Source organism: Protopterus annectens, chromosome 1.part2, assembly GCF_019279795.1.
Source record: "Protopterus annectens isolate FY-2018-M chromosome 1.part2, PAN1.0, whole genome shotgun sequence".
Taxonomy (NCBI): domain Eukaryota; kingdom Metazoa; phylum Chordata; order Ceratodontiformes; family Protopteridae; genus Protopterus; species Protopterus annectens.
In genome coordinates, this window is record NC_056727.1 from 707,435,432 (window position 1) to 707,462,892 (window position 27,461).

The 27,461-nt window shown below is 45.3% G+C and overlaps 1 protein-coding gene across 4 annotated transcripts in view; it reads right to left on the minus strand.

The window, feature by feature from the left end:
- The window catches only part of STRN (striatin), a 2,479,646-nt gene that overhangs the window by 2,022,336 nt on the left and 429,849 nt on the right, over window positions 1-27,461 (minus strand). For all 4 annotated transcript variants that reach the window (XM_044058581.1, XM_044058573.1, XM_044058566.1 and 1 more), the window contains exon 2: window positions 18,626-18,729. In XM_044058581.1, coding sequence (XP_043914516.1) covers window positions 18,626-18,729 — 104 coding nt within the window. The remainder of the gene's footprint in view (window positions 1-18,625; window positions 18,730-27,461) is intronic.

Below are 27,461 nucleotides of genomic sequence, written 5' to 3' on the forward strand. Positions count from 1 at the left end.
ATCTAAACCCCGGAGTTGGGCCCAAATAGCAAATCTCTTCCATTTGCTGTTATACATTTTCTTAGTAGAAGTCTTGTGGGCCGAGGACCAGATATGTATGACTTCCGGGTCTAAAGCATGGTTCCTGACTATGGTCGGAAGAGGAGGAGCCAAGCTGTTAACCTCAACGAGTGGAGGGACAGATGAAGCTGTCCCGACTGATGGGTCAAGAGATCCGGAACTTGGTCCAGGAACCATGGACCGTCCAGTGCATATTTCCGAAGAAAGGGAAACCAGACTTGACGAGGCCAGTATGGGGCAACTAAAATCATTTTGCTCTCCAAGCGAATCGCCTTCTGGATCACCTTGGGAAGAAGGGGAACTGGTGGAAAGGCGTATAGTAGGCCGTTGGGCCAAGCTTGGACTAGGGCATCCTTGGGAATCTCCCCCGGAACTGGGGTGAGCGAGAAGAACTGTTGGCATTTCGTGTTGAGGGGAGTTGCGAAAAGGTCGCAACAAGGAGTTCCCCATCTTCTGAAAATCTGAGTTGCCACTCTGTCGTTCAGAGACCACTCGTGAGGGGAGAGAATAGTTCTGCTCAGTCTGTCGGCTATCACATTGGATCTCCCTGGAATGTGTGTTGCTACCAGAAAACGTTTGGTTGCAATCACCCAATCCCATACCTTCATGGCCTCTCTGCAAAGGGGGTAGGATCTGGTCCCTCCCTGCTTGTTCAGGTACCAGACTACTGACATGTTGTCGGACTGAATGATAATCATGCCCTGGGGGAGGTAATCGTGTAGTGCTTGCAGCGATAGAAGCACCGCCCTCATTTCTGGTATGTTGATGTGGAGGAGACTCTTGTAGGAATGCCACTTGCCTTGGACTGACCTGCCCAGGTAATGTTCCCCCCACCCCGTCTGGGAGGCGTCCGTAGTCAAAGTGGCCACTGGAGGTGGTGGAAAGAAGGTCGCCCCTGATCCAGGTTGGAGGAAAGAAGCCACCAACGAAGGTCCTGTTTGCACGTCTCTGTGATTAGAATGTGGTGACTGAGGGGGATATCCTGATAAGACCACTGGACTGACAGGAGCCACTGGAGAATCCTCATATGTAGCCTTGCCAAGGGGACTAGGAGAACGGTGGCTGACATGGAACCTAACAGTTGTAGGACCATCCTGGCTGGGGCTCGACGTTTGAGGAGCAAGGCTCGAACTTGAGACTGTAATGTTTCTATCCTCTCTGTAGGAAGATAGACCCGTATTTGCTTTGAGTCTATCTCTACTCGGATAAACCGAATGCGCTGAGATGGCAGCAACACGGACTTTGTCCAATTGAAGGTGATTCCTTGGGAGTTGCCTAGAGATATAGTGGCTGCTAGGTTTTGCAAGAGTAGACGCCTGGAGGTGGCAGTTAGGAGCCAGTCGTCTATGTATGGAAACACCTGGAATCCTAGACTTCTCAGGTGAGCAGTCACCACCGCCAAACATTTGGTGAACACCCTGGGGGCTGTGGTGAGACCAAAGGGCAGTGCACGGAACTGGAAATGACAGTCTCCCAGGCTGAAGAGCAAGTGTCTCCTGGACGCCTGATCTATCAGAATGCGATAATAGGCGTCCTTGAGATCTATGGAGCACATCCAAACACCTTTCACCAACAACGGGAGAATGGATTGCAGGGTGACCATCCGGAACTTGGACTTCTTCACTGATCGGTTTAGCTTGCTGAGATCCAAAATGGGCCTCAAGTCCCTGGTCTTTTTTGGCACCAAAAAGAATCTTGAGTAAGTCCCTAATCCGGTCTGGCCTACGGGGACCGGTTGGAGGACTCATTTTTGAAGCAGCTTTGAGATTTCGATGGCTGCAAGATCCCGAGGACTGGGTGGCGGGTCCAGGATTTTTTGGGATGGGGGGGTGAGAAAAGGGGATGGTGTAACCTCCGGCGATGATTCGGAGCACCCATCGGTCCTGAGTGATACTCTCCCAGGCCTTTAGGTGCTTCGAAAAACGACCCCCGACTGGCTCCGGAGCTGCACAGTCGGGCAATCCTTCAGGGATGCTGGAAGGTTGAGGAGCCACGAAAGGACTCGCGGTCTCCAGTGTTGCGGGGGCCTCCGCCGCCTCTGGGATGGCGTCTTCCTAAAAAATCGCCCTGCTGTGAAGAGGAAGGCTTTTGGGATTTACGGAACCACATTTTCCCCCCTCTTCTAGCCTTGGGATAAGGCCTGAAGGGAGTGGAAAACCATGCCCTTACGGCAGTCAAAGTCTTACCCTCTTGTTCACAGCGAGTCAAGGTGTCCTTTACCTTGGGTCCAAACAGAGAGGACCCATCAAAGGGAGCGTCGGCAAAGGAAGACTTGAAGGCTTCCGCAAAATGACACCGGCGAAGCCAGGCTTGTCTCCGTAGAGCAACACCTGTTCCCGCCGCTCTGCTCGCCCCCTCGGCTGCATATGAAATGAGCCTCATGGACGAGTTCGATAACGATGATAGGGTAGCCAGCTGAGAGCTAACCATCTGGGCCAACTGCTCAGGTAAGTTACCAGAGAGGGTATCTGAAAGTTCCTTGACCAGATCCCTCTGAAGTCTGGTGAAGTGCGTCAGATAATTCAGAGACCTTAAAGTAAAGGCTGCTGAAGTAAGGGTGCGCTTCCCATACCGATCCATGCTCCTGGACTCTATTAGGAGGATGGACGGACGTTGAAGCCTCTGCCACATCTTGTTGGGTAGCAGATGCCACCACCAGAGCATTTACAGCCACACCTTTGGAGAGAAAATCCTTTTCGGGGGGGGGGGGGGCTGAAAGAAATTTATTGGGGCGAGCTGGCACCGGTTCCACAGAATCCGGGTGTTCCCACGCCCTTCGAGAGATCAAATCCAGAAGCTCATCGAAGGGCGGAGACACCCAGGAGGCGGAGGGCTGAGCCCCGAAGGCCTTGAGGAATACAGACTCCTCAGCAGAAGGGGGTTTGGACTGCCAGTCGCCTCATTGCTTCAGGATTTCCAAAATGTCCGCAAAGGAGACATCATCCGAGGACGACTTGGGGGACCCCTCCGCATCATCAAGGTCGGTGTCCGAGGTGAGAGACTCGTCAGGGGAGTCGACGTGCTTCCTCTTGCACGGTCTCTTCCTTGGAGGTTCCTCCGAAGACTCTTCGGAGGGACCTTCTGGAAGGAGGGAACCCCCGATGGGGGTGACCTCAGGCCCCAGGGCTCCGCTGTCTTGAGACAGGGGGACTACAAAGGAACCAGTCTCCGTGCCAAGGGAAGGTGCCGGTGAGACGGTGGAGGTGGCCAAAGAAGATTTGGCCAAAGCACTCCTCATGGCCCTGAAGGCGGGACCCCCAGAGACCTGGGAAGGTCCGACCCCCAAGGCCACAACAGTAGACGGCACTCCCGCAGCCGTCGCACCGACAGGGAGGCTCGGAACCGAAAACATCGGTCCCGAAGCGTCACCCCCAGGGCCAACAGAGGAGGTCCGTGTACCGAACTCCGACCCGAAGGGCGGGGTTGGAGTAAGGGTCGGAGCCGACCCGAAAACCTCCACCGGCTCCACCAGCACTGACTCCAATGGTGCCAAGGCTGTTGGAGGAGGAACCAAGACAACAGGGTGGGCAACCGGCTCCGGAGTCGACTAGGCTGGAGCCGAAACCAACTTTTGGAAGACTGGAGACTGAAACAGCCTTTGAAGTACCCTGTCTATGTCCGAATCAGACATTCTCGAAGACAGAGAAGAGATCGAACGAGTTTGAGTCGACTTCTCCACCGGTTCCGAAGGACTGGGGGACCGGCTCTGAATAGTTTCGATAAATATCGGTGCCGAGGGAGACTCCACAACCATTGCAATTTCCCTCGGAGCCGAAGTGGACTTCGGCACCAAAGGGGAACAGTCTGAGCGGGCAACTCTCATCGGCTCCGAAGACAGTGGAGCCGATGAAGGTGACCCGCCTCTCGAAGCTCTAGCCGTCGGCTCCGAAGCCAGAGGAGTCGAGGCTGGAGGCATCGAGGCAGACCGTTCCACCCTCGGCTCCGAAGTCCGTGGAGCCGATGGAGAAGCCTGCCGAGATTTCTTTGTAGCCGGTTCCGACGGGCTGGTCGGAGCAGACTATTTCTTTTTCTTAGAAGGTGAAGAGGAAGAAGATAAAGCCTCCTCAAAAGAAGGGGTAATAAGCCCTTTTAAAATCAATTTGTTTTTCCTCTCTTGGAGGACCCGGGAGGAAAAAGCGTGACAAACGCTGCATGACTCCTGAAGATGTTTAGGGCCTAAACAATAAACACAAGAGTGATCGTCCATTATGGACATTTTGTAACTGCATTTGGAGCATTTTTTGAACCCAGAAGGTCTGTGCTCTTTCGACATGTTGACACACAATCACTATCACAGAAAAAAATCCTTAACCAAATTTTGTCTTAATGAAAAATGTAACGGAGGACAAGACCCCTCTAACAAAAAACGGGATTACTTGACCAAACTAGACTACAATACTACAACAAGACTCACACTAAGCAGATTTAACTAAGCGCGAGGGCAAGGCCCCTCTAACTTAAACGGGATCCTTTCCCTCAAATTAAAGACAAATTTTACCACAAAAATAACTAAATCTCAAGTCACACAACAACGATAGCTGTTAAAACAGCTTTTGGGTAGATTAGCCAAAAATTCCTGACAGAAATTTTTTAAGAAATAAGCACTTAGCTCAGCCAAGTCCAAGACCACGTCTTTGCTGTAAAGCGGCAAACGAGATCTGGGGAAGCAGTGGTGGTGCATCCTGGGATGTGGGATAGCTCAGTCAATAAGAGACTTCGTTCTATAGTATAGCGTGCAGAGTCGGAGCCGAGGATCGGCTCCGAACCCATCAGTATAGAATGTAGGCAAGATAGGATCACATTACATCAATAAGTGAGAAGGTCACCGAAAAAAACAACCAGTAAAAACAAAATGAAAACTCCAGCAAAGCTAGAACCTCCACTGAGTGACCTCCCAAACCTCTTGTATCAGAGGCACATGGGATATATGCAAATAACCCTTATGAACATCAGGTGTTTCAGCTAACTGGCGATTCTGAATGCCCATGACTTGTTTCATCGTTTTAATGGACAATTCAGGCCAATAAAGCCAAACCTCACTAGCTGTGGATATCCATATCCCATGTGCCTCTGATACAAGAGGTTTGGGAGGTCACTCAATGGAGGTTCTAGCTTTGCTGGAGTTTTCATTTTGTTTTTACTGACTGCAATATTACAATAGGGAATGCATGGCACACAGACAACAGGTTCATAGTTACTAGGCATCTCATCCAAAGGAAGACACCCACAGGACTGTAGTACCCCATCCCCTATTAAAGTACACCATAGTATCAGCAATATATGTACATGGGGTGGGAGTAGATACCACAGCCTTCTGCACCAAAGCAAGTATGTTACCAACTCTGCTATTAACACAATTCTATAGCACAAACAGTGACAGCAATTTGCTAAACAAAACAGTTGCACATTACAAACAGACATAGCATGAACAGCAGTAAACTTTTCTTCCCTTGAAGCACACAACTCCTTGAAAGTTCATTGAAACTCAATACCTTGAAAATCTAAACTCATTCTTTGAGCAATAGAGGACTCAGGCTCTTGCCACCTGTAACCAAGGTAAAGGGTTTGAGCCTGAGAAATTAACTAACCCTGCCATCTGTAAGGGATCTCACACACACACACACACCTCTTCTTTACCAGAATGCCCTCCTGCAAACAACTCAACTAGCATTCTCCAACGGTGAAAACTAACCTTACCAAAGCCCAACTTATCCTCAATCCAAAAAAACTCAGCTTATGATTATAACCAGTTCTAACAAAAACACTGATAACAGTCAGTTCACTATCTACTCCAGAAATGCTACTCCAATCACTCCAGTGGCACAGGCTAAGCAATTGGGAATAACCATCGACTCCCACCTAAAATTTGATAGCCATCTCAACTTAACTATTAAAACAGTACATGCCAAACTGGGATCACTCTACAGTATCAAACCATTTCTTACCAACAACACAAGATCAGCCATTGCTCACTCCTAACTTCTATCCACCCTATCCTATGCATCTCCCATTCGGACTAATCTCAACAAAACGGAACTAAGCAAAATGGAAGCCTGCTATAACAGAATTGCCTGCTTTGCTGCAAAATGCTCATACAGAACTCATCACTGTACTGCTTTGAGACCGCTCCACTGGCTTGAACTGCCCAACCTCTTAACTTACAATCAGCTCTGCCATTGTCATTCTATTACCTCCCCAATAAGTGTCCTTGCCCTCAAAAACCTAGTACAACATCACTCAGAGCCACAAGGCCTCTTAGATCATCAAGCAAATTACTACTAGAAGTCACCAACAGCTACAATAGCTTTGGAGATGCACTACATAGTAGTTTAGTGGCTAAAAAATGGAACTCTGCCCCACTAGCATTCAAAACACATCATCCAAAACCTCTTTTAAAGACATCAGCAGACATCTCAAGCAAAGTTGGCAGTGCCACGATTGATCCCCAGGCTAGTGAAAGTGGATAAGGTATACACACTAAATCTAGAATACTTGATAATAGTTTTCAATCTTACTCACAAACACTGGCTAATCTACAATGTATGTACTGTACATGTGTACTATGTATGTATTCGACCTTTGTTCCAAATTTCAGCTGTACACCACAAATCTATTAATTACCTTTATTTTTAAATTATTTTTTTGTTTGTTCTCTCTACTGTAAATGTTGATGTGCTGCATACCACTGTAAAAACATGTCTTTTGTAATTTGTGTGTATACTGATCATGTCTAACTAAATGAATCTGTAATTTTTCTTTGTGGAGCTTTTCTCCTCGGGCCTCTGCTGAAAAAGGGCCTTTTCGGCTCAGACACCCCCAGTTAACAAATGTAAAATAAAATAAATAAATAAAATGAAGCAGCAGGAATGTTCTGAGTTAATCCATGGACAGAAGCGGGGACAGCACATATGCTCACACTCAGTGAGTTTAAGTTCTGCACACGGAACTGTAGGAATGAATGTATGTGCATGGGTGCGTTAATGTACACAGGAAGAAGTATGCAGCATGCATTGTTAAAGAGACATGCGATTAATTTTTTAAAAAGTTGTGGCAGCCCCCCCCAAGCCAGTGTGCCCCTCCCAAACCAGATGACTGTAGGCAACTGTCTAGGTCACCTTGTGCTAAAATCCAACTCTGACTGCAATCCTTGCTTTTGGAAATATTGTCTGCAGATAACCTGATCAGCTGACCTAACTTCCACAGCTTTACCTTCTCCAGGACTTTGGCAGAGGCCCTCCCAACCAGGATGTAAAGATATCGGTGGTGGTACACTTGGGGTACTGGCCACACCATCTTCAGATTTTTCTTGCCCTGGTGATAGCCAGATAAGACCTCAGCCTCAAAGCTCCAATGGACCAGTTGGAAACAGCCCTGTTATGTCCACCTCATAGGTCCCAAAGATCCCTCTCCAAAAGTAAATACAGATTAGGGAGGAAGGAAGCCTAGTAAGGCACTGACAGGGAAAGCGTAGGTAAATGACAAGGATGCCACTCCAACCCATATTGGAAATGTATATGGCATGCATCTTTAATACAAGGTAAAATAATCAGGAAACCATGAGCAGCTCAAGAAAAAAATGTACAAGTAATGAGAAAAAGAGGAGAGGGTGCAATAAAAACAGCAGTGTGCATGAATTAAATATAAGCAGACACGTTGTTCCCACTCTGCAAAAATCTTTAAAACCAAACTATCTCACTAGGAGAAAGGCCTATGACTGTCTATAAAATGCTTTAACAATTATACACACTGAAGCACAGCATATCTAATAACTATGCCGTAACTTGTGTGTCCAATGATATACAGCCAATCAGTAACTAAGCATGACTTGCACTGTGATCATGAAACAGACCATAATGAGATGCATAAAAGGCAGTGGCTGAAACAGTACCATGCTGCCTGCTGCTGACATCAAGGGCAATACAATATCTGTGAAGATTCAAAACATATTTAACTAGTATGAAACCTCTAACATAAGATGCATGCTCATGAATACATGTTGCAGTGCACATATTGTAAACAGAAATCCTTAAAAGAACTACACATCATAACACAGAATAATCCTTAAGGGCAATATGTGCTCAGCATGCAGAGGATGTTAATGTAGTACATTATACATCTGAGAAGCATACATCTACACAAAGGTGCAACAATTTTGCTTGATCATTGGAGATGCTCTGTTTTTTGTAAAGCAGAAGAACCTTAAGTAGGAATCAGTATGCGACTTTAGAGAAATTAGCTTTTAGATTCTTTCTGACAGATAAAGGCCCAAGAAATGCACTCTAAAGCAACCAGGAGCCATTTCTTTCACAGTCGCAAGCTTTATGCAGAAAAAAGAAAATGGACAGTGATGGCTAGTGCTGCACGATGGCAAGTGGGGGGATGGGAAAGCAGCATGAGACCGTTTCAGCCACTGGGCAGTCCTAACACATACGGCTTAAACCCTTGAGGATACCAGACTGACCTATCAGGTCAGCTGATGCATATCCAATATCTGTTCTGCCTCAAGCACCTGAATGCAATGGAAGGACCATGTATGCGTCCTCCACCTTAATAGTGAATCCTGAATGAACGAGTGAGTGTAAAAGACTCCTTGGTACAAAAAGCAACAGTAGTGTTAACACCAAAGGACTCAAGAGCGACAACATTAACAGTGGTCAGGCCATAGCATGTTCTGGAGACTGACGAATGCAAATGAGACAGTCCAGAGACCCCAAGAGACACACCCTAGAAGATGACTACGGTACATGTCAGGATCACAACTGGGTGCAACGCTGATCTCTCTCTAAGTCTAAGGGTGCCTACAAGGAGTGAAAGTGAGCCTTGAGGGCAGTCAGAGTGCAACTGGCTGATAAGCTTCTAATTCTCCTCTCAAGCTGGTCTAGTATTATTTTATTTTACATTTGTTTACCGGGATAGTCTGACTGGACACGGGTCCTTTTTCAGCACAGGCCCGGGGAGAAAAGCTCCATATTAACTACCAAAATGAAACAATATGATTAACAATTTTGAAGACGCAAATGAGAAAAAAAAACAATATGAAGAAATGCATGAAAAATAATACGAAAAAATACTGTATACGCAAATATGGAAAAACGAGATATATATATATATATATATACATACAGAGAATAAAACATAGTTAACCATAGATATTCATGCAATAAGTCTACAATTTCCATAAGCAGTTAAGAGTTTCATAAGACTGTAACATGTTATACAGTGGTTGAAGCAGGCAGTGAGTTTTATGGATTGAATGAACAGAAGGAATTATGTGATGCAAAGGCATAGACATTTTTCCATTAAGTGTGATTTAAGTGAGTTTTTAAAATGGATCAGAGTTGAGGTAGAAATCAGAGCAGAAGGGAGGTTATTCCAGGTTCTAGCTATGGTGTGAGAGAACAGAGCTTTTCCTGCGGTATTGTTAGCTTTTGAGATACAGGGTAGAGATTTGTTGGAGGAGCGGAGAGGACGATTTGTATTAGTGGGTGAAAAGTTGGCCTAGTGCTGGAGTTTTTTCAGGATGTCTTACAACATTGTAGGCAATGAATAGCTGGTAGTAATTTAGCAGTTGGGGAAGTTCTAACCATTGTAGTTCCCTTAGAGCCTGGCAATGGTGGGTTCTGAAGGTGGAGTTATTCGCAAATTTGGCAATTTTGTTATAACATGACAAGTCTGACAAGGTCAAGTTTTCTGACTTGGGTAAGGATAGGAGCAGCATACATTAGAATGGACAGTAGGTGAGTTTGGGCTAGGGTAATCCAAGCTTGTCTTCTGAGGGATTTTCTGTGTCTATACAGTGTTCCCATTTTTTTATGGACCTTTTTGTTTGTGAATATGGATGTGGAAAAGTATGCTTTTGTCAATTTCAACGCCCAGGAGTTTGGTGTGGTCAGAGGGAGAGATAATAATGCCATTTTTGGAGTGCCACAAGATCATCTAAGCAACCTCCCTATCAGACCCCAATCTTCAAAGCTAACATCTTGAAAAAATTAAGGAATACGTTAAGTTTTTCCCGTCACTTCCTGCAGATGGCTGGTGTGATGCAAAGACACTTACTGAAGGTTTTGTCATGTTCCTCTCCCAAGTATCAGAGAGAGTTGCATCATGGGCTGCAATATGCCAAGCTGCAGGAACAATCTGAAGGCTTCATTATCATAAACATTAAATGCATGAAGTTTTCTAAGACAAACATACATTAGAATTTCAAGACAAATACTTGCAGTGCCAGAACAGACAAATGTCATGGGTGTCGGAATCTCCTTTCCAGCTTTAGGAGATAAATGGAGCAGGGGATATCAGAAGAAACCCCGACAGTTACTTTCTGGAAACAGCCTCTAAAATCAGGTGTGTGTGTGTGTGTGTGTGTGTGTGTGTGTGTGTGTGTGTGTGTGTGTGTGTGTGTGTGTGTGTGTGTGTGTGTGTGTGTGTGTGCATCTCTGTGTGTGTGTGTGTGTGTGTGTGTGTGTGCATCTCTGTGTGTGTGTGTGTGTGTGCATCTCTGTGTGTGTGTGTGTGTGTGCATCTCTGTGTGTGTGTGTGTGTGTGCATCTCTGTGTGTGTGTGTGTGTGTGTGTGTGCATCTCTGTGTGTGTGTGTGTGTGTGTGTGCATCTCTGTGTGTGTGTGTGTGTGTGTGTGTGTGTGTGTGTGTGTGTGTGCATCTGTGTGTGTGTGTCTCTGTGTGTCTCTGTGTGTCTCTGTGTGTCTCTGTGTGTCTCTGTGTGTCTCTGTGTGTCTCTGTGTGTCTCTGTGTGTCTCTGTGTGTGTGTGTACTTGTAACTAGTGGTGGCTGCAAGTCTCCACTGTAAATCCAAAGACTCCCAACAGGCAGCATCAAAAGTACCACACTATGACTGACTGTGGGAAAATAAATGCAAAGTCTGTAGTTATGGTAACCTAAAATATGCGTCCTCCACCATGAGATACATCAACCCTGCAGTTAGTGTGTATGTGAATTGTAAGCAGTGGTGTGGGGTTATAGTGGAGCTTGCCTCCCGGCAAAAATTATTTAAACTGTGTACAGCAAATTTCTGTACTTTATGTTCTACTGTAAGAATTTCACTTTATTTTATTCTCCTGGAAAATCTGCAATAGAAGATTTACCACTTCTGAAAAGTTGGTGGTGGTTGTGGCACTAGGCATCATCATGACTTTTAGTGGTCCAATAATTCAAAACAGTGGCCTCTCTAGTGATTTTTATTTCATGCCAAAACGACAATTGCTGTTTTTATGCAAGCAAGCTCTCTAGGAATATGCCATCCAAGACAGTCTATGGAAAACACTTGAAAAAAAAAAACCTTCATAGACACAAGATCACTTTTCAGGACAAGCTACTGGTTTATTTTTCAACCCTACGAATCTCTTAAGTGCATACCCATTCAGAAACGACAATGACAGAATCTTAAGGTTTAGATGTGGGTTTCCTTGCTTCCTGCATAAATGCTGAAATTAATCTTCCACACTACAAAAACTAAAAACAAAACAAACAAAAAAAAAAGTGTGTGGGTACTGCAAGTGTATGTTATCATCATTTGTTAACTACCGAGGCAATTATGTGCCTGCCATAAATGTAGATCAATAGCATTATCCAAAAAGACATCAGTTCAAGGACAGGTTAACTCACAGGAAGATAAAAGGCAGTGTCCCAACTAATAAAGTTTACAGCAGTGCACAAGAGCTACTGTTTAAAATGAATATAGCACCTTTCAACTACTAACAAGCTACTACATTTTTTTGCCAAGGAGTGACTGTGCTTATCAACTAAGACAAAGTTTAAAAAGTTACAGTATCTTATCCTCTAAGGGACTCTGGACCCTTTGAGGATACAACTTCTTCAGTTATCACTGATGAGACCATCAACAGCAGTGGTATATGAAATAAAGAAACGAGACGCACACAAGGGCACTACACAAAAGGTCTACTTGAGCTTTCTGTGTACTGGTCTCCCACTGCAGAAAGATCTCAGGGAAGCTGCTAACTCAAGACTTCACTCATTCATGCAAAGCCAAATGATAGGTTTCACTACTTGTGATCCAAACTATTTCCCTCAGCAAAACCTGACCCAGCAAAATTCCACTGTCTTTCCAAAAGAAAATTCCCATCTTGCTTGTTATAAGACAGGCATCTTTCCCACTCTCTTGCTTTAACAAACTCTGAATTTGCACCACAACATGGAAATAAGCAGGAGCTGCAGTAGGGTCAAGTTTTGCAAAAATAAGCATTCAAGCAAGTAGGAACTCAAAAAAGGCACTACCGCAAGAGGTATTTCAAAGCAAAACTGTGAGCTTCATAAATACATAAGCATTCAGCTCATTGTAGTACAAGTTTAGTGGCCACTCACAGGCTTATAATAGTGCACGACTCCAAAGGTCTTTTACGTGAAATCAAAAACAGCAACTAGAAGTCTGTTTAAGTGTACAAATACAGCTTCATTGTGCTACTCAATGGTGATTATTACTGCACATCAACTTCTTCCCTAGGTGTATGGAGAGCACATTCCTTTTTCATACATCATGGAAAATGATCCCATTCACAGCAGACAACTGGCAAGTATAAGTCTGCTCTTTGTAACATCCTGGTCTTCCCTCTGTACAACACAATACAAACAGGTGTAAAACCTCTATTCACTGTCTAAGGTATATAAAATCCATGTTTTATAAGCTAAGTGTGTCTGCTTGTTAATACAGTTAATGAAAAGCACTACAGACTCATGTTATAATCAGGAAAACGCTTTGTAAAGACCTCTACATTTTGCAGAAGTCACTCTGCACTACTTCATATCAGTCAAACTTTAGTTCATGGACCCCGCACTGAAAGAAAGTACAGTTTTGTACCTAACATAAATGTAGATGTCCGAACAGGATAGCATCTGCAGTCCTTACAAATGGGTTGTCCTGTCGTCAGGCAGCCCTTCGGTCGGCCGGATTCCAATGTCTGGGTCTGGCTTCGGCTGGTGTCGCACTCACCCGACGTCATCTCTGCTCGTCTTCGGGTATAAAGGCATCAGCCGACGCCATTTTCCTCAGTGTTTCTTGCCCCAGATGCCAGTTGCCCTCTTGGAACACTAAATTTTGGGTAAATGCCAATGTTTCCAATAAAAATAGAAGGCAAACACAAAAAATACGCATGTATGTACATATATACAAACAAATACACCATAAGATATCCCCCCCTAGCTAGCTATAAGGAGGGCAAATACCCTAGGAGTACCACAGAGGGGAAGGAGGGTGGGTAATCCTGACTGCAGATGCTATCCTGTTCGGACATCTACATTTATGGTAGGTACAAAACTGTACTATGTCCTTCAAGGATGCATCTGCAGTCCTTACAAATGGGTAGAATACCATAGCCAAACTAGGGAGGAGGAAGAAGGATTATGGTGTAGTTAGGATCCCTTGCAAAACAGCAGTGGCAAACCCTGCTCGGGATCTAGAGTATAGAGGTAAGTTATAATGCTTGGCAAATGTATGCACGGAGGTCCAAGTAGCAGCCTCAATAATGTCCTTGGTAGCCACTCCTCGTAAGAAAGCTGTGGTAGTGGCAGTAGCCCTTGTAGAGTGAGGCCTTATGTTCTGTGGAATTTGCTTTCCATTGTAGGAGTAACAGAATCTTATGCAATTTCCTATCCACTTGGAAATTGTTTGTTTGGAAATTGCTTTTCCTTCCCTTCCTGTTGCATAGGCTACTAAAAGCTGGTCTGTTTTTCTATTACCCTTGGTTCTGTCCAGGTAGTAGCGCAACTGCCTATGTACATCCAAGGTATGCAAGAGTCTTTCCCCCCTGTTCTGTGGACTGGGAAAGAAGGTAGGTAGGTGGATTGCCTGGTTTAGAGACACTCTGGATATCACCTTAGGCATGAATGTAGGATTAGTTCTCATGGATACTCTATCTTGATGGAAGATTAAGAAGGGTTGTACTGCCATTAAGGCCTGTAGTTCTGAAACCCTTCTTGCTGAAGTAATTGCCAGTAGGAAAGCAGTATTCCAGGATAGGTGTTGAAGATCTGCTGTTGCTGCTGGTTCGAATGGAGGGAGTGTCAATTTTTCTAGCACAAAGTTCAAGTCCCATGCTGGTAATGGTGGTTTCCTAGGAGGTTTTACATTCTTGATTCCTCTCAGGAACTGTCTGAGCAGAGGATGTGAGAAAACAGGGGGATCGAAGCTGTATTCTGCAGAAATAACTGATGCATGTATCTTGATAGAGGAGTAGGACAGGCCTGTATGGAGAAGCTCTGCCAAATACTCCAGGATGTTGGCAATATCTACCTTTGACATATCTTTCCCTCTTTCAGTACTCCAAATGACAAACCTTTTCCATTTTCCTGCATAGTTCCTTCTTGTTGAAGGTCTGCGGGCCTCAAGAATAATGTCTTTAACCCTTTGAGACAAATCTGGGTTAGTTGCTGCTATGCAATGTTCCAGGCAGTTAGTTGCAGAGTTTTCAGGTTGGGATGTAGGATGTTGTAGTTGCTCTGAGTTAACAGCAAGGGAATCAGGGGTAGTGTCCACGTTTCCCCTCGAGCCATGGTTCTCAGTAATGGATACCAATGTTGCCTTGGCCAATTTGGAGCTATCAGAATTATCCTTGGACGTTCCTCTTTGATTTTCAGTAGCACCTTGTGCATCAAAGGAAGAGGTGGAAATGCGTATGCTGTCAGGTCTTTCCAACTGAAGGATAGAGAGTCCACCTTCCAAGCAAGTGGGTGGTATATCCTGGTGCAGAATTTCTTGAGCTGGTGATTGAGTGGGGTTGCGAATAGGTCTATTTGTGGTATCCCCCATTTCTTTGTGATGGTCTTGAAGATGTCCGGGTGTAGCATCCATTCGTGAGCATCCAAGGTAGTTCTGCTTAACATGTCTGCTAGGATGTTTTCTTTTCCCGGTGCAAAAATTGCTTGTAACTGAATGTTGTAGCTCAGAGCCATATTCCATAGGTCCAGAGCCATTCGGCATACGGGGTATGAATGAGTGCCTCCCTGTTTGTTGATGTACCACATGACTGTGGTGTTGTCTGTCCTTATCATCAATTGGCCTTCTTTGAGGAATGGTCTGAAATTCTGGATTGCTAGTTTTACTGCCAGCATTTCTTTTTGATTTATGTGCAGGTGCAGCTGATCTGGAGTCCATAAGCCTTGAATGCAGTGGTCCAGCATGTGGGCCCCCCAACCGAGGTCTGAGGCGTCTGTTGTGATGGTTTGGCTTGGTTGAATGTTGTGGAAGGACAAGCCTGGATTTGACTGGCATGCCTGAGCCCACCATAGGAAGTCTTGTTTCAGGCATGGAATTAGTGGTATTTCGGTTTCTAAGCTGTGCCTGTGTTGAGACCATAAATTCTTCAGGTACCACTGTAGCTTTCTCATATGCAGTCTGGCATGGGGGACCAGGATTATGCAGGAGGCCATGAAGCCCAAGGCCTGCAGTACTTTCCTTGCTGTTAGTTTGTCCTGTTTTGTTAATGCCAAGAAATAAAGAGGAAGTTGTTCTTGTTTTTCTGCAGTTAAGAATGCCATCTGTTTTACTGTGTCCAATTTTGCACCCAAAAATGTTCTTGTTTGGGATGGTATCAGTCTTGACTTTTTTAAATTGACTGTGTATCCCAGGGCTTGTAGTAAGCAAATGACCCTTTGTAAGTCTTGTGTCAGCTTGCTTTGGTTGTCCGCTTGTATCAGGCAGTCGTCCAGGTATGGATAAATTTGGATTCCTTGAAGCCTGCAATGAGCGATTACTGATGCCAGGCATTTTGTGAACACTCTGGGCACAGTAGATAAGCCAAAGGGCAATGCTGAGAATTGATAATGCTCTGATCCTGCAAGAAATCTGAGGTATCTTCTGCAATTTGGTCGTATGGGGACGTGCAGGTATGCCTCCTTGAGATCTAGAGTTACCAGCCAACACTCCTTGCCCAGCATGGGAAGAAGTTGCTGTAGGGTCAGCATTTTGAATTTTGGAACAATGATGAATGTGTTTAAAGCGGACAGGTCTAGAATAGGTCTCCAACTGTTCTCTTTTCTTGGTACTAGGAAGAGTCTGGAGTAGAATCCCTTGCCCTGTTCTGTAGGTGGTACCCTTTCTACAGCTCTCATTTTTGTTAATTGATTTCTTTGTTTTAGAGCTTCTGTCTTTTGATTTGGTGGCAGGTTTGGCATTCCTCTTTTTACTGGTAAGGTGTGGAAATGAAACCTGTAGCCTTGATCTATAATTTGCAAAATCCACTTGTCTCTTGTGATATAGTGCCAGTTTTTTGAAAATAAGGCTAACTTTCCGCCTAAGGGTGCTGTTATTTGTTCCCTGGTAGGCGGTGATAGAGTGAAGTCACTGTGATTGCGTTGTAGTGGCAGTGGTCGAATCTGTGCCTCGTTGGTTATTGCCTTGCCACTGGCGTCCCCTGTAGGCACCTCCTCTGGTTTGATTTCTGCCTCTGGAACGTCTATTCCTGCCTCTCTGAGATTTAGAGGAGTCTGGAAAGGACCAATTTTTGGAAGGCCAGTTCCTGATAAACCTTGGGGGCTGAACCTGTAAGAAATCTTTAACTGTTTGTACAGATTTTGCCTTCTCTTCCATTTTCTTCATTACTTGTTGGGCAGGAGAACCAAATAGACTGACCTTATCCATAGGAGCATCTAATAGCTTTGCTTTAACATGATCCGGTAAGACCTCTTCTTTCAACCATGCATGCCTTCTTATAACTGTGCCAGTCATGGCTGATCTAAATGAAGCCTCCAGTGCATCATAGCCACATTTTAAAGAATGGTTACTAACCTGCTGAATGTTATTGACCATCTCTAGAACATATTTCTTATCTAAGGGATCATCAGAAGACAGTTTCTTAGTTAACTGATCAAGCATAAACTCTTGGTATTGGATCATATGAAACTGACAGTTCAGGGCTCTAGCTGAGAGAGTAGCAGAGGTGTATACTTTTTTACCCCATCTCTCTAAGGACCTGGATTCCCTTTCAGAAGGGAGAGGGTTTTTTGCTGAGGTCGAAGCCACTGCCTTAGGTCCCTGGGAAATAGTCTCAGGATCTGCAAGAGGGGCCTTGTATAAGTGGTAATGAGTGTCCGGTACCCTGTAAAACCTATCGGGCTTAGCAGGGGCTGGAGGTAAAGTATCTGGAGCAGTGCAAACATCATTAAATGCATCATCCACAACAGGAAGAACTGGAGGTATAGCTAAGGGCCTATGTTGCGGTAAGTGTAAAAGGGTCCTAAACCTTTTTCTTGAATCTGAGAAATCTTGTCCTTGCCATTGGAATTGCTCTCTCATGGCATGTAAGGTTTCCCCAAAGGAAAATTCCTCTGGTGGAGAGGCAGAAGGAATAGATTCTTCAGCATCGGAATCTTCATATGTAGAAAAGGGAGCCTCTGGATGGTCTGTATTGTCTGTATCATCAGAAGAGTCATCTGAGGACACTGTCTCAGGGTGCTCTGCTCTAGGTCTCTTTTCTGGAGGTTGAGAGGCCCTGTCTGGGTGAGATTGGGATCCCCTTATTAAAGAGATGAGATCCTCTGCCAGTGTAAGCATTTGGGAACTGGAACTGGGCCTGTGAGAGGGGGGCTTAACAGGCACAGACTTAGCAGATTTGGCTGCTTTAGCCCTGGCAAAGGCCTTTATAGACATGGCTGCAGGAGGCCTAGCAGCACCACGTGCTGGGGTAGAGACATCCAAAGGGATGGTATCCGATAATTCTTGAGAAACCACATTAGTGCGCAAAACTTCAGTGGCCGATTCAACTAGGGTAGAAGGGGCCTCGGTAGTAGTCATGGATTCGGCTGAGGATTGAACCGTTTGTTCGGTTTCGGCCGAAACCAAGACATTCGCGGTTTGCTTAACCGTGGTTTCGGCCGAAACCGCGGACCGCGAGTGTCGGTCCTTCTCTTTGCGTTTCTTAACAATTTGTGTAGTCGGAGGATCCGACGGCATGTTGTACGCAAATTCTGAGCCGAAAAACTGTTCAGCAAACTCTGACCAACGCCTAAGCGTTCGTCGGTTGAAGGAAGCACAAGCTAAACAAGCTGCTACGTCGTGGTCTGGGCCTAAACAAGGTAGACAGTAAGAGTGGAAATCTTTAGGAGGTATTTGTTTTCCACAAGTTAAACAGTTATTTACTTTTTCTGACATCGGCTGAGGCAAGAAAGAGTCCCCAATGGGGTACTTAGCTTTTTAGAAGTCTTCGAAGTAGTATTCGGTAGTAGTAATCTCTGGATCTGACCGACCGGCACTTGCGAACAGCTTCTGCTTCGGGCGCCACGCGGCAAGAAAGACCGAGGAAAATGGCGTCGGCTGATGCCTTTATACCCGAAGACGAGCAGAGATGACGTCGGGTGAGTGCGACACCAGCCAAAGCCAGACCCAGACTTTGGAATCCGGCCGACCGAAGGGCTGCCTGACGACAGGACAACCCATTTGTAAGGACTGCAGATGCATCCTTGAAGGACATCTTAACATATTAATGGGAACAAAAAAAAAAGCTGCACAAATGACAAACCTAAGCCATTTTTTTCAATGCGCATTGTTAAACATTACAGGAGAAGGTGGCTAGAGTGATGCCAAATATGAAGGTAGTACCTTTCTTGTTTGAGAGCATACTCCAACATTTTTATTCTTCTGACCAGGTCCTTCTTCAAGTTCTCTTGTCCTTTCCTCTCTCCTTGTAGAAAAGCAATCTGAGCCTAAAGGAGACAAAAAGATTACACAATGATTAACCAATCAGGTGTTAAAAACAGAAAAAGTGTCATTTTAATGGTTATTTGCCAGAAGCTCACGTACAGCACACCTTGTCAGCTAAGATGCAATGCAGCACCAGTAAGTCAAAAAATAACTGCCATTATACAATGACCCCCCCATTAATATTACAAAACGTGCATGCTGACTGGCCAGTGTGCCCGTTGTAAATCCCACAATATATGGATGTAAAAAGGTCCAGTCGCCCAGACATTTTTTCCGTTGGTATAGTGCCCAAAATCTTTTTTTTTTTTTTTTTTTTTTTTTTTTTTTTTTTTTTTTAAATAAAAAAAAAAAAAATATGGAGCAACGGAGACTTTCTCCACTGCTTTCGTTTCAAAGCACTGATGTACTGGGTATGCTGTAGACATGCAAGTCCCATACGTATGCGCAGTACATCAACACAAGGAAGCAGTATACACCATCACCGGCGAAGAACAGTAATGTGCCGTTATAAAACGACATTATTTAAGAAAAGTATTTTTTTTCTTAAATAATGTCATTGTGTAAGAGCAATAACAGACTCTGTGGTTGTGGTATATTGAAATTTATCCACGGTTGGCTTTAATCACTAGGGCTTCGCCCTCATGATTAAACCACACCAACCGTGGGTAAATCTTCAATATACCACACCAAGTCAACGGTTATTGCTTAATTATACAATGGTGTGGGTAGAATGCATGATTACATCAACTTGTAATGAACCAATCTGGTAGTTTAACAATCAAGGCTATGAACTACTAACGAGCCTCATCTTGTAGTCATGGATGCTGTGCGACTGAGCAATTAATTTATTCAACCTGTTCACCCCTGAAAAAAAGGCAATTGTATCTACTGAGTTTAACACACAAGTTTCCAGAGTTTACAAATTTAAGCAGTAAGTAAATCCTATCACACAATGCAAGAATTTTCAAACTGCACTGCAATAAATATGCACAACTTTAAAACTCACACTTGGTTCATGTTTCAGATGCAACCTACATTTCTTGGATTAATTCACTTATTTACAGGATAAAAATGCAATCTAAACCGCTCATGACTTTGGCGATTTGTTGCTATTTGCATGCTGTCACCTTGAAACAAACATCAAAACTAGTCAGCCCAAAATATTTCCACTACAAATATTAAGATCAATTTCACAACTGCGGCTTATGGAGTAGCTTTAATAATGTCATACCTGCAAATTTATCACTCTGTGTATTAACAGAGGAGTCCGATTCAGAATCAAAGTCTTAGTTTACCTAGCTACAAGATTGCTGCTGATCTTCAGTCAGCAATAGAGAGACATTTTTAAAAAAGACTCTTCACGAATGATTAATTGCGGAGTACTGTGAGGTGAACTAAGTCAGTCCAAACAATGACTTCTCACAGCCCTCCCGTCAAGCTACATGCTGCTACCAAGCAAGGTGTTGTTTAACTGATCGTGTTGGTGGCACGATTAGCTGTCATTTCAGAGTGTGCACACACATTATCTATGCATTAACTTTAATAAAAACAAAAGTGATGCATTGTTCTGATGTCTAAAACTTGCATAACTGTTATATATATATATATATATATATATATATATATATATATATATATATATATATATATATATATATATATATAAAAAAAAAAATTGGCTATACTTTTTTCCTGCCTTTTTTGTCAGAATTAAGTCACTTATTTACTCTAGGGGCATGCAACACTAAAGCACAAATGAAAACCACAGCTAGTTTCTAGACAGGTAATCACACAATAGTACACACACACTTTTTACTCTGAGTTAACAGCTTAATTTTCCTGAGCATCCACTTCCCTCTGAACTACAGCTGCCCATTTTACCTTACACTTAAGAGAGAGAACCATCCCTGTGAATAACTACGCATTGGTGCTGCAGTGACACAAATAAGAAAAACACTGCAAAATCTCACCAACTTGTCATATGGTGGCTAGATGAGTGAAATGATCCAACAGCAGTGCCTTTTCATTCACAACCAAGACAAAAAAAGAATTTATGTACTCACCATAATGTTCCATCTGAGTAGTTGCACTTCATTTGTCTTCAACCTGTGGGTTACGGATCCGTATCGGATCTGAGCCAGCAACTTTTACTAGCATCAGCTCTGAGCTCCAAATTCCTCCCCTTACCCATAATACACCTCCAGTATCTTCCATCCCCAGATAGATAGAGTTTGCTGAACGTTATACAGACAACCCGACCTGAAAAATTTACTTGTGACCTATACCTGCAGCAGTAGGCTGATCATATGCCAAGGTCCGGGGGAAGGAGGGAGGGATGGTTGAAGACAAATGAAGTACAACTACTCGGATGGAACGTTATGGTGAGTACATAACTTTTCTTGAAGTAGTTTACTTCAATTGGACTTCAACCTATGGGACAGAGTCCCCAGCTACTAAACTCCTAGGAGGCCCTCATGGAAGGATATTCCAGAGCAACGGGAACCAAAGGATGCTCTCCTCCTGGAAGTAAAATCCAATTTGCAATGAGAAATAAATGTATGAGATGAGGACCAAGTAGCTGCAGAACAAATATCATCCAAAGACACTCTAGACCAAAAGGCAGCAGACGTAGCCATGGACCTAGTAGAATGAGCCTTCACCTGATCTGGAGGAAACATGCCTCTGTCCTTGTAGACCTGCAGGATGCATGAAGAAATCCGTCTAGCTATAGTGACCTTAGAGATAGGTTTTCCCAAAAAGGGTTTATAGAAGGATACAAACAACTGATCAAACTTATGGAAATTTTTTGTCCTGTGTAAATAGCATCGTAACTGTCTATCAACATCCAACATGTGGAGTTTGTATTCCATCTTGTTAATAAAATTAGGGGGAAAAAACAGGCAAATTGATGGTCTGATTGATACTGACTGGTGATGCCACCTTAGGAAAAAGGATGGATTAGTTCGAAGGGAAACCTTATCTATGTGAAAAATCATGTAAGGAATTTTGATGGACAAGGCCTGTAATTCTGAAACCCTTTTTAAAGAGGTAATAGCCACCAGAAAAGCTGTTTTCCAAGATAAAAATTTCAGATCTGCAGTTGTGGCAGGCTCGAAATGTGGAGCGACCAAAGCTTGAAGAACCATAGTAGGGTCCCATGGGGGAACAGGATCTTTGACCAGGGGGGGGGCGTAACAAAAAGGTGCCTTTGATAAAGGCTTTAGTGTCTGAAAGAGGCTAAAGAGGCAGATTTCTCGCCCACACGAAAATGAGAGATGGCAGCTAAATGAACTTTGACAGTAGAAGAACTAGCTCCATGTTGAAAAATATCAGCTAGAAAATCAAGAATGGCAGAAATAGGAGCCGTGAAGGGGTCTAATCTCCTTTGAGAAGCCCAAAAGGAAAAACGTTTCCACTTGCTGCGATAAACCTTCCTGGTCGAAGACTTATGCGCATCCACCAAAATAGATCTAACTGAGGTGGATAGTCCAGGAGTCCTAGCAATCATGGGAACTGGAGCAGCCAAGCTGTGAGCTTCAGGCTGTCCAGATTCAGATGAGGCACCCCCACGAAGGGTGTGAAATTAGATCCTGAATGGGATCTAGGATTCAAGGCGGAGCCAGACCAAAGGAAGGGAAACCATACCTGGCGAGGCAAGAATGGGGCAATGAGGATCACTTTGCTCCCCACTTGGCGAGCATTCTGTAGAAACCTCAGAATGAGAGGTACTGGCGGTTAAGCATACAGAAGACCGGAAGGCCAAGCATGAACTAGAGCGTCTCTGGGTGACTCCCATGGCAGGGGGTTCAGAGCAAAAAACTTGCTGCACTTCACGCTGGAAGGAGATGCAAACAGACTGCAGCAAGGCTGATCCTACTCGCTGAAGATCTGTTCCGCTACTGACAGATTCAGAGACCACTCGTAAGGCATCAGAATAGTCCGACTTAGCCTGTCCACTAGGATGTTGGACCATCCCGGAATGTGCGTTGCGATGAGAAAGCGACTGGTGGAGATCTCCCATTCCCACACTCCCATGGCCTCGCGACAAAGGTGGTAAGATCTGGACCCTCCCTGTTTGTTGATATACAAGACCACTGACATGCTGTCTGACTGAATACCAATCATTCCCAGAGGAAGAAAGGGATGAAGGGCCTCCAACGCTAAAAGGACCGCCCTCATCTCTAGGAAAATTATGTGCAAGCTGGTCTATATGGGGGACCACACGCCTTGGACTGTCTTGCCAGAACAATGCCCCCCCCCCATCCGAGTTGGGAGGCATCTGTGGTCACTGTGGTTTGGGCCGGGGCTGGAACAAAACATCGTCCCTCCAAAATGTCCAGTGAGCACATCCACCATATAAGGGACGACTGACAGACTCGACTGAATTGGATTGGATAGGTCAATGGCAGTTCCAACAGGGACCACTGTACAGCTAGAGTCCACTGTAGCATTCTCGTGTGTAAAGAGAGAAGAGTTATGGTCGCTGCCATTGAGCCTAAGGCCCTCAACACCGATTCCGCCGCTGGGAGATGAGAGTGGTAGATCAGGGAGACATGTATCCTCAGGTTTTGAATGCTCTCCAAGGTCAGGAAGATTTTGCACTGTAGAGTATCTATTCTGGCACCAATGTAGTCCATCACCTGTACAGGATCTAGGACAGCTTTGGATGCGTTAGTTGTGATCCACAAACGCAGGGCAAGAGTCAGGCAATAATCCCTGGTTTGGGGGAAAAGACGCCTGGTGGGAGCAGTGAGGAGCCAATAGTCCAGGTACGGATAGACCTGAATCCCCTGAAGCCTCACTACCACCGCCATCACTTTGGTAAACACCCTGGGACTGTAGTGAGACCAAAGGGTAGGCCTCGAAATTGGTAATGACTGACTCCTAGCCGGAAGCAGAGGAACCTCCTGGGGTTTCTATGCATTATGTGATAGTAAGCATCCTGGAGGTCTAAAGAAGCAAATCCAGTCACTCTCTTGCAGGTACAGCATGATGGATTGTAATGTGATCAACCGGAACTTCTCTTTGGCAACTCACAGGTTCAGGGTAGAGAGGTCCAGAATGGGCCTCAAGTCCCCTGTTTTCTTTGGCACCAAAATGAACCTGGAGTAGAAGCCTGATCCAGACTGATCTGGGGGGGGGGTATGTGCGGTTTTGATGGCTCATTTTTCTTGCAGCTTGGAAATTTCCTGTGCTGCTGCCTCCCTTTGCATGGGTGGCACGTCCGGGAGGTGTCTGGGAGATTTGGGGTAACCACAAAGGGGATAGGGTATCCTCTGGATATGATTTGAAGCACCCAGTGGTCCTTTGTCATAGACTCCCATGTTGGTAGGTGAAAGGACACTCATCCCCCGATTGCCTCCAGAGTAGATCAGTCAGGCAACCCCTCAGGGTTGCTGCCCGGGTCTATCTGAGAAAGGTTCTAGAGACCCAAAGTTCCTTGGACTCCCCTGCCTCTGAGCCGGCGTCCATTCTGTCCCCCTCTGCCTCAGGAGGAAGAAGACCCCCGAGTGTCCCGGGAATACTGTGACTGCCAGAACCACATTTTCTTTTGCCCTCTCTGGTTCCAGGAAAAGGACCTTTGAGGGTTAGAGAAGCGTATCCCGACGGCAGAGAGCGTCTTCCCGTCCTTCTCACTCTGGACTAATCTCTCTGGCAGTATTACCAAAGAGTGTACAGCTGTCATAAGGGGCACTGGCAAAGGATGCCTTGAAATTTTCCGAAAATTGACAACCTAAGCCAGCCATTGCGCCTCATGGAAACACCGGACCCAGCCGCCCTAGCCGCTCCTTCCGTAGCACATGAAAGGAGTCTCATGGACGTGTTAGATACTGTTTTTAAAGTAGCCATCCTTGCGGAGAACAAAGCCTTGTCCTCCTGCGACATGGACTTGGGGGGGTGACTCCTCCAGCTCTTTTACCAGGTCGCATTGAGAGTCTGGTGACATGGGCCAGGTAGTTCAGCTCCCTAATCGAAAAGGCAGCTGAAGCATAAACCCGCTTCCCTAGGCGGTCCATCATCCGTGACGCTCGGTCAGGAGGATGGACCGAGGAACTTTCCTGAGCAAATTCCTTCTTAGTGGATGCTGTTACCACCATGGCGTCTACGGGGGAGCCCTTGTTCCATGCTGGGCTGTCTATAGGGGGGGGGGCTTAAGATCGTATCTGTTTTTTTTGGAATATGTTCCATGGTGTCCAGTTCATTTCATGCCCGCGAGGTGACCAGATCCATCAAAGGATCCACAGGAGGGGACACCCAGGACATAGATGGGCCCTTACCGAAAGCCTCCAGGAACACAGACTCGTCAGAAGAGGGTTTGGGGGTGGTCCAACTTCCCCGTTGATGCATGATTTCCATGAGGTCTCCAAAAGAGACATCCTTGGGAGGTGACCTAGGAGAGCCTTCTCCATCATCCAAGTCCGTGTCCTCTGTGAGGGACTCAGAGGAGTCCAATTGCCTCCTCTTGCACATATGCTTGTGAGGTACCTCTTGGCAGGGCTGTCCAGGGGAGAGCTCACAAGCCATTTATTCCTTGGGGGGAACCGTCTTGAGACTCTCTGAGCACGGACTGTCCTTCTGGTAAAACAATGGGGACTATAGACAGAGCAGAGAGGGTCTGGGTGGAGTCCGAGGGGGGGCGGTCAGGGGTCTCGATCCAGTGAAGAGAACCCTTTCTACCACAAACGCCGAAGGAGAGCAAACCTTCTGAGAAACCAAAAAGGAGGCCAGTCTCCTCAGGTCCGATGAGAGAATCGGAGCCAGGCCCAAGGTGGACAGAGATCCGAGGGAGGGAACTTGGCCTGACAAAGTCAGAGCCGAAGAAAAAGGTTCCATTCCCTCGGATCAGACACCCAAGCTCCAGCTCCTAGAGCTGCTCGGATCCAAGCTGGGCAGATCCAATACGCTCCACGCAGCTGTTGGAGTAGAGGAAGCAGGTACCGTTGGCGCCGACCCCCTCACCAAAGCCAACCTCTGATCCAAATACTCTGAACCCGAAGGTCGGATAGGAGAAGGAGATATAGGCTGGAAAAAACTAAGCGAGCTCCTCCCTCCTGAGGAAAGGGGGTTGGCAAGACCTCCATCTGGATCTGGGTACGGATAAACCATCATTTTATCCAGATCAATGTCAGACAAGACCGGGTGGACCTCGATGAGGCCATGGACTCCGACCTGGCAAGTAGGGGCACCGAGGCCCGAGAAGCTGAACGTGTCTCCTCTGGCTCCGGGGAGAACCTCGGAGATCAGAGCCAAGGGGAGTCACGGATCCGTGGCATTTTTGCGGTTTAAGTGAGGTCTGGAGACCACTCTCTCTCTTCCCTAACCTTCGACTCTCTCTCCCTCTCTCTACCCCTTTTCTGCTCCGCTACCACAGGCTTTGGTACAGGAGGTGGAGTCCCAGCCTGGGAGGGAGGAGAAGCCAGAGGAAGGAAAGGCGGTCACAGCAGCCACTTTGACCAAAGCCGGAGACGAGGAAACAGATTCTGAATGGGGAAGAAGGGCTATGAGGGCCAACTTGCCCTTCCTATCTTTAATGGCGCGGGGGATGAAGTCCGCACATATGCTGCAGTCCACACTCAGATGGGCCACGCCCATGCACAAAACACAGAGTGTGGCCATCCGCTGGGGATAATTTATGGTCACACTCAGTGCAACGCTTGAAAACAAGCTTTTCAACCATAGTGCCTCAGTAGAAAGAGAACTTAAGAAAAAAGAAAGTTTCTAATTGGCACACACACACCTACTCACCACACACGTACGCAGAAAACACTGAAGGGGGGGAGTGGAAGCACAATCTACACAATACAAACTACTCTAACTATCCTAAAATTCTACAACTCAATTTTTGAAGAAAAAAAGACTCAAAGCTTTTACCCACTTGACCAAGTTGGAGCTCAAGAGATCACGATGCATAAGTTATTCACGGCAAATGAGATCTGGGGATGGAAGGCAGTGGAGGTGTACTATGGGTATGGGTCAGAGTTTGCCATTCGGAGCTGATGCTAGAAAAAGTTGCCGGCTCGGATCAGATACGGATCCGTAACCCACAGGTTGAAGACCAAATTAAGTAAACTACTTCAGATCAGATAATTTGACTGGAGTGGTAAAGAACACAGTCAAAAAAAGCAAAACAATTACAAATACAAACACACAAAATCCAGTAAAATACATAGAGAAACTATGTACTGGCAGTTTCAACTCTGTCACCTCTAAGACTAAAAGCAGCAGAGACCAAGTCAGCTTAGCTCATAAAACTTATCAACTCTAGGATAGCCATTCACTTTATCCATAATATTCGGCACCAAAATCACCCTCTTCAGATTTCGGAAGTCTACAAGTTAAAGCATCTACGGGAAAAAAAACTAAAGGAACAACCAAGTGCAGATCCAAACAGCAGGGCCTCCAGTGGACAATTAGGCAGCAGGGCGGAAAACGCGAAAGTTGGAACTCTCACTGTAAATCTACCATTACACTACATATATACATTTTTTACCCGATATTGGGAATTTCAATTCCATCACCTTTAAAACAGCATACGAAGCTAAACCTATTGGGTTGCGGCTTGTCACAAAAGTGAACTACACATTATGGCAGCTCAAAAGGCTAATCTTGACTTGAAGGGGACATCCAACATATTTTGTGTAAAGATATGCAGAGATACAAATGCCACAGCAGCACAGAATCAAAATGAAATTTTTGAAACATTTACCAATGAATCTAGCAGTATGACTGCTGG